This window comes from Lolium perenne, chromosome 3 (assembly GCF_019359855.2).
Source record: "Lolium perenne isolate Kyuss_39 chromosome 3, Kyuss_2.0, whole genome shotgun sequence".
NCBI classification, from domain to species: Eukaryota; Viridiplantae; Streptophyta; class Magnoliopsida; order Poales; family Poaceae; genus Lolium; species Lolium perenne.
Window position 1 is genome coordinate 50,898,130 of NC_067246.2, and position 7,796 is coordinate 50,905,925.

General features: G+C 46.8%; 1 protein-coding gene across 1 annotated transcript; it reads left to right on the forward strand.

Annotated features, from left to right (window-relative positions):
- The first annotated feature begins 4,901 nt into the window (after positions 1 to 4,901).
- LOC127338170 (uncharacterized) lies at positions 4,902 to 6,083 on the forward strand. Its single transcript, XM_051364399.2, has 4 exons — positions 4,902 to 4,978; positions 5,059 to 5,274; positions 5,343 to 5,463; positions 5,880 to 6,083. The coding sequence occupies exons 2-4, from the start codon at positions 5,065 to 5,067 to the stop codon at positions 5,960 to 5,962; spliced, it is 414 nt and encodes a 137-aa protein (XP_051220359.2). The 5' UTR covers positions 4,902 to 4,978; positions 5,059 to 5,064; the 3' UTR covers positions 5,963 to 6,083.
- The last annotated feature ends 1,713 nt before the right edge of the window (positions 6,084 to 7,796 follow it).

Here is a 7,796-nt window from a genome sequence, read left to right on the forward strand (position 1 = left end):
TGGAGCCGTCCGATGGAGGGGAAGTGATCTGAACCGTTGCTTCACCTGTTGTCGACAACGCCAGGAAATGCACCAGTGTCTTCAGGTTGTGACACTAGCGTCTGACTTGATCTGCGTAGCACTACGGTACTAGCTCTCTCTCCCGCCCAGGAGGGATCCATCACGAGCTAGCTGTCTCCACGGCTGTTAAGGAAAATTCGAGTACGTTACATATGTCCCACCACCCGGACCAGCCATATGCCCATCAATCAAGCATTGGGAAAACACGCACTAGACCTAATTAACCTCTCTTCTTTCTCATACATACCAAACACACAATTTTCGGTGAATCGTTGCCAAGCATAAACTTGTTCCTAATCACCATATATGTATATATGGCTGTGAAGAGGACGCATGACGAAGGGCGGAAGGGGAGGATACCGTTGTCGCCACGGACCTCCTCTCTGGCGAGCATGTGTCAGCGGGCTTCTTTGTCGCCGGGCGAGGTCGAGGATGGAGACGTACACGGAGAACACCCCTGCCATCTCGGTCGCGACCGTGCGCCATTGGGTCTATTGGGGAGGCGCTGACATTTTCTTTGGAGGGCAACATGGAAAGAGATGGACACCGCTACATTGACGCAATACCTCTTATGCCAGTACTAGATTTCTCAACACTTCCTACATATGTTTCCTTCTATTAGGAAAACTAGCAAAAACTCTTTTCACAACTTCTATAGGGGCACCTTCCTAGGGACCACTTCAATGAAATACATCGCTCATATTTTCAACCGTCCTGTGACCTACCATTCTACCTAACAGGTACATCAACAAAAAAAAAAAAGCGATGCTCTATGGTAATCTAAAAATGCAAGGTGCAAGGTGCATGCCCCGCTCCAGTTGTATGAATATCTCATAGTTTTCCCGTCCGTTTCTTGAAGGTTATGACACATTGTTTTCATTTCGGCAGTTATCCTGCTCCTTTTTCGTGTCAGAAATTTTCACACTGAAACTTTCATTCCAACAGTTTTTCTGTCGGGTTCCGACACGGCTATACGCCTATACCACACATAAATTATGGGATTTCCTGCCCAAACTTTTGTACGTAGTTCAACATCGTTTCCCGAGAGTTGTATACTTGCTACAATCTAGGAGATTCTTGTGGCATTGGAAGGCTATCAGGAAGTTAGGGTTTTCTAGACATACTTTTAGAGATATACACGCTTTACCATATCGGGAAAACTTCATAGCACTCGGGAAGTTAGACATACCGGAAGATTTCCAGGAATAGATAGAACATCTACCCTTGTAGGACCCTTATTTCATGCATGGGGATCCACTACCTATCATTGCATGTGACTTTCCTATGTGGCATACCCTCAATTGATCGAGAGGCTATAGCACACTGTTATAGTTTTGGCAGTTTACCCATCCACTTTTCATGCCTGCGATTGTTTTCCCACCTATTTACTAGCACACATACCTTTTGGGTTCAAACTTATACAAACCATGTAGATATGAATTGAAAACAAGCCCGAAAGAAACTGACTTGTTAAAGGAAAGTTGTGAACATGCCATAGTCCATAAACTCTCTCTCGCCCCCTTTTTGCGGTAGTGCCTTTATAGCATGTTGAGTCAAATCAGTAGGAGCATGGCGGCCTGGACATGAATCATAGGAGATCATGTGAGCTGGATCGCTATTCATTTCATATTCCTTTTGTGAAGAGAGCGAGTAGACAGTCCACTCCATACAAAAAGCAAGGGGGGCATCGTGGCCAACATATATTATTCAATTGAAACCTTCCATGGCTAGCATCCTAGCAAATACTATCTATTGTTTGTGATAGGAAAATTGCACTGGGGCTCCCATGTCCTCCGCCCCTTGAGAGCAAGTACAATAGGGTCCGGTCAGCATGCTATAAGACATAAAATATTGTATTCTTACTTAGTTGAATGAGATAGATTAGGTGAGAGAAGGGAAGTGGGCTCTCATGCAAGAGCTAGTGCTACCACGTGCTTCTAGGCACTTTGTGAGACTAAAAGTTGGGTATTATATTGTAAAAGTATTACACATATTTTTATAGTTCACTATTATACATGCTAGCTATAAGTTGGTTATAAATAACGCGGCAAACTATTATAGTTGGCTGCCAGCTACACAATTATTCTTGCTTTGATAGGTGACTTGTGATAGCGGGCTAGCATCGTATTCCCTGGCAACTCTGACAGCTCCGTACACCTAGGCTCACCGAATTCAATTTCATGTCTCCATATCAACGCGTGCAACACTATTGCTCTTTATTCTCCACATTTGTTCTCCATTTCTACATTGGCTAATCTTCTAGCGGAGTTCTCTGACATGCCCTCGAGTTGTTTAGGAGCATGCGAAGCCCACCGCAATACTTGCCTGCAGCGTAGACGTGTACATTTTGGCCACCCAAGCCTTCCAAGTATTCTATCTCCCGTACGCGTGCCGAAACCCGACCAAACGTCTACATGGATGGGATGTTGTGATGACGGTTCCTTCACGCATTAGGCCACCCCCGCCAAACAAGGACGATTACCGCCGCGTAGACCCCTCAACAAGGACTGATGATTTTTATCAAGAAGAAGGGCTCCCCGGTCATTTCACTATCGACTTGTCGGCCGTTGTTGATAACATGGTCGTAGACGATGAGCAAGAAGAAGATGCGGTTATGGAGGAAGACAATGAAGAATATGAAGCTGAGGATGTGTGTGCCGTAGAAGACCTAAGTTTGCTCGAGGCGTTCAAAGCAGGCATTGACCTAGATCCAAATGGACCACCTCCAGGTTTCATCGATGATTATTGGTTCGCTGAGCCTGATGATGATGAAACATGTGGTCCAAATACGGATGTCGACATAGGCTACTGATCTATGTAGTTGTAATTCTGAGGCTATCCTATATATGTACTGAACTATGTGTTATTTGTAATAAACTATGATCTATGTAGTTGTAATTGTGAGGCTATCCTATGTACTGAACTATGTGCTATTTGTAATAAACTATGATCTATGTACTGAACTATGTGCTATTTATTGTTGATTTCACTAATATTCATCTGTTTACATTGCATACTAATAAACCACTCTTTTCATTGTGTTTGCAGGTGATTGAAACATGCCGCCAAGAAAAAGAAAGGGAGGTTTCAAAAAGAAGATCAAGGCCGTGGCTGAGCTTGTGGGACTTTCGAGTGGTTCGTCGTCGCAGACACGTCCTCCTAGCGCTCCTCCTAGCCCTCCACCACGGAGGAAGAATGCCCAGCCACGGCGACTTCGTACCCCTTCTCCTAGTCCTCCCCCAGCCGAGGATGATGACGAGGAGCAGTGGGGTGGGGAGGACGAGGAGGACGGTGAGGAGCACGGTGGGCAGGACGAGGAGGCCGGTGGGGAGGACGGTGGGGAGGACGGTGGGGAGGACAGTGGGGAGGACGGTGGGGAGGACGGTGGGGAGGACGGTGGGGAGGACCTCGAGGAGGATGAGGGGCTGGGGGGTATGCCGCAGGAGCTAGACCCGACCCTAGTTTGGTCTCCGCCGGTGGAGGAGGTGTACGTTGCAGCCGAGGAGAGGCTGGAACCACGGGACAAGAAGCCGTATAGGCGCGGGATTACGAAACTCCCCAAGCTAAAAACTTGGGCCTTCCGCGATGTTGTTCTCGTGCCCGCTGGAAAGAGGTACATGCTGATTTTGGCATTCCATTATTGAAATTTTTATCATTATACATATTTTTATCACATGCATACTGATTTTGGCATTTCGTTGTGCAGCATGTTCAAGTATGGCGACCCGAGGAGGAAGCCGACACGTGAGTACCCGAACATCCTTGGAGGCATAATTAGGAAGCATTTCCCTGGGATTGTCAATCTCCCTACTGGTGGCCGCGACGTGGCTTGGACTTGGAAGCACTACAGCTACGCGGAAGATCCTAGCGGCAAGTACGGAAACATGCAAGAGCGGGTTGTCCGCCACTTCTGGGTACGTGACTTTTGGCTTCTTAGCATTCAAACACTTCTTGGCTACCAATAGTTGCTCTAATTCATCTTATTTTACCTATGTGCATGGTTGCAGAAATACTTCAAGAGGGCTGAGGGCAAGGAAATTGCGTGCGACGTTATCTTACACGAGTTGTGCAGGGTGAGGGTGACTGGCATGCACTACGAGGCACGTGTCCAGTGCGTCCGCGACTGGCACGCCGAGCGCAAAGTTTGGATGAGTAAGGCTGATTGTCGGGATACGCTCATGGCACCATGGCAGTACATGCAGGTATTAGCATCGATGTGTTATTTATTTCTGCATTTTCATGTAGTTTATGTTCTAATAATGGGTCTATCTTGTGTATGTAGCACCCTCCTCAGTACGTCGGGGAAGACAGGGCGTGCTTTCTTGCGATGGTCATATGGTGGACATCCCGCGAGTACGCCCGGAAGCACGAGGAGGGCAAGCGAAGCGTTCGAGAGATGGGAGGTGGATCACATGTCCTGGGCAGCAAGAACTTGGCCCTTACCTTGCAGGATGAGGTGAGCAAGTGGTTTCTTCATTCTTTCGTTTTATGTTATTGCTAGCCCCGCAAGTGTCTCCCTCTTCACTTAATTGCATGTACTCTTTTGCAGGAAGTGAAGACAGGCGTGGCACCAAACTTGTTTGGCTTTTTCCAAAAGTCGAAGACCAGGAAGGAGCCGCATCCTGAAACGGGGTCCTTGTGGGTCAACGACCTAGCGGAGGGCCAGTGTGGCGCGTACCGCTCGAAGTTCAAGGACAAGCACGGCGAAGACGCCGACCCAACCACCGAAGAGTTTGACGTTGAGGTTGCGGTGCTTGCGGGACAAGGCAAGAAGGGTGGCCGCCTATGGATTGTGACGGGTTAGTCGACCCAAGTACCATCTCCATCTCTACGCGAGATCCGTCGTGGGCGTACGAGCGAGCAGCCTCGGGTAGAGACCCGCCCACGGGCTTCGGACCTAGCTATCGAGAAGTTACGGGTAAGTTCTTCGTCGATCCTCTACGCTTCATTACATGTTTTCCATTGCAATGTTACTGACATCGCGGCAACACAACGTAGGCGGAGATGGAAGAAAGGGAACGGAGGCACCAAGAGGAGCAGATGCAGATGCAGCAGCAGCTTAGGGAGAACATGCAGATGCAGCAGCAGATGTTGCAGCAGATGCAACAACAGCAGCAGATGTTCCAGCAGATGTTCATGAACCAGACCGTGCTGACTTCACCACCGGGGAGTAGTGGTCCTAGCACGTCGTGTCCTCCTATGTTCCCACATTTTGTAAGTGGTTAACTTAATATCTCCGTCTCAATCTTGTTTGTTGTCTAACCGAACTTTGGATATTGCAGATCCCCACGCCCGATCCGGCTGTGATGGCGCTCCTCCAGCAAGCGCCAAGTCAGAGCCCGCTGACACCTGGCTTGACCGTCAACAATACGGGCATCATCCGGAGCCTGCAGCAGTTTCTAGGTGAGTTCTCCTACACTTCTAATTCTTCCATACCATGTCACTTGTGAATTTTAGCCATTCAACCATGTCAATTTTAGCCAGTATGTTCAATTTTACCTATTCCATGTTAATTTTAGCCATTCCATGTCATCCTTAGCCATTATGTTGAATTTTAGCCATTTCATCCAAATTCTAGCGATTATGTTCAATTTTAGCCATTCCATGTCAATTCTAGTTCTTCCATGTCAATTTTAGCCATTCCATGTCAATTCGAGTTCTTCCATGTCAATTTTAGCCATTCCATGTCAATTCTACTTCTTCCATGTCAATTTTAGCCATTCCATGTCAATTCTACTTCTTCCATGTCAATCCTAGTTCTTACATGTCAATTTTAGCCATTCCATGCCACTTATGCATAGATATCTATGAACTTGTAGGAGGTGGAGAAGGACAAGGAAGTGGAGGTGGACAAGGAAGTGGAGAAGGACAAGGAAGTGGAGATGGACAAGGAAGTGGTTAAGGACAAGGAAGAGGCCAAGGTTGATGTTGCTTGTGTATGAACTTGTTGTGCAACTTGGAACATTCTATGTTGGAGACTTTGATGTTGATGTTGCTTGTATGAACTAATTATGCGACTTGGAACTATTGTATGGACTTTGTTGGATATGAACTATGTTGTTGATGATGCAATACTCTATATATTGTGCTATATGTGTATCTGGACTGTTATTTGTATTTGTGAATTGCATATGCAGGGATTAATGGGGAAGCAGGAAAATTCTGGCAAAATTTGCACAATCTTTGCCGTGCACATGCACACGGCAAAGGCCACAGCACACGGCAAAGGCACTCTTTGCCGTGCACATGCACACGGCAAAGGCTGCCCACGCTGCCCACCTGACGTTGCTGTACCTACCTTTGCCGTGCATGGTGGAAGAGAAGCACACGGCAAAGCCAAATCTTTGCCGTGCGAGTTGGAGATGAAGCGCACGGCAAAGAAACTCGCACGGCAAAGAGGCCAAACGCACGGCAAAGGAATCCGCACGGCAACGAGGCCACAGCTCACGGCAACGCTGCGTCGCTCGGCAAAGCCTTTGCCGTGCGACTTTCGCGCGACACACGGCAAAGACCCCTTTGCCGGGCGGATCTTTGCCGAGCAGTCTTTGCCGTGCACGGCCGCACGGCAAAGGCTTTGCCGAGCCGGTTTGTCCCTTTGCCGTGCGTTTGGGCTGCACGGCAAAGCCCTGTTTTGCCGTAGTGGACAACGCGGAGCTCACTGGTCCCGTACATGGCATCGAGCAGCGACGTGAGCACTCCCATATTCAAATGAGCGTCCATGTACCGTCATGTCGCGTATAACTACATAAATATTGCCCTATTATTTCAGTCACGCGTACATGTATTGCTATATATTTTGCATAGAAGGGAAACTGGCCAGAATTTTTTTCCATACTTTCGGTTGACCTCCAAGATCTATGCGGGATGGGGGTGGACCAAACATGAGCCAAAAGTGCACGTTCTTTGTGATAATCCATTTTTTTTCACACATGCCTCGATTGCGTGTAATAATCCATTCTTTTTTCCTGTGAACAGACAAAAGGTATGAGTGTTGAAGCCCGTGTATAAAACAGCGGCAAAGCAACATAAACGAAAAATTGGCTTGGAGAACTGCTGATATGAGAATGTTGTCTCAAATTCTAGGCGGGAAAGCGTTGTAATGAAAATTTGGGCGGAAAACTAGACGAAGCGGAAATAGTGTGATGTAGCTTCCCAAGAGTTGCATGAATAACACAGGAAATATGTCTTGTTAACCGTGCTTATGTATTCTCCCTCGGCGGAGGACTAAGGGTGGCTCTAGTATCCATCATCGGATAGCCCTAACTATATTTTTATGAAATTCGAGTAAGATAAATTTTATGTGATTATTATCATATCTACACAGAAATTTACCTCAGAATATCACCTACTTCGTCAGTTTTGAAGTTTTAAAGAGGGTGGAAGTCATCTTAACATATCGTTCATCGCCTTTTTTACTACTACCATATTTTTTCGACCACTCATCCTGATTTCAAATTGGGTGATTTTTTTTTGTGCATTATAAAATTTAAGCAGATATCAATATGATAATAATACCAGAATAAATCAAGAAAGGTGTATCACAAAGAACGGTTGAGATGGAGGGAGACTTTATGATGAGGGAAGTGTGGCGTCCCTAAGTTCTTACGCCACCCATTGGTAGGGAAAAGCCCCAGTTGAACCTGGGTGCACGTGAACCCAGGTTAGAAATGCATTTTCCAAATGTGAAAAAATTATGAAATAAAAATATCGGGGTACGTATGCATGTTCCATGTGTG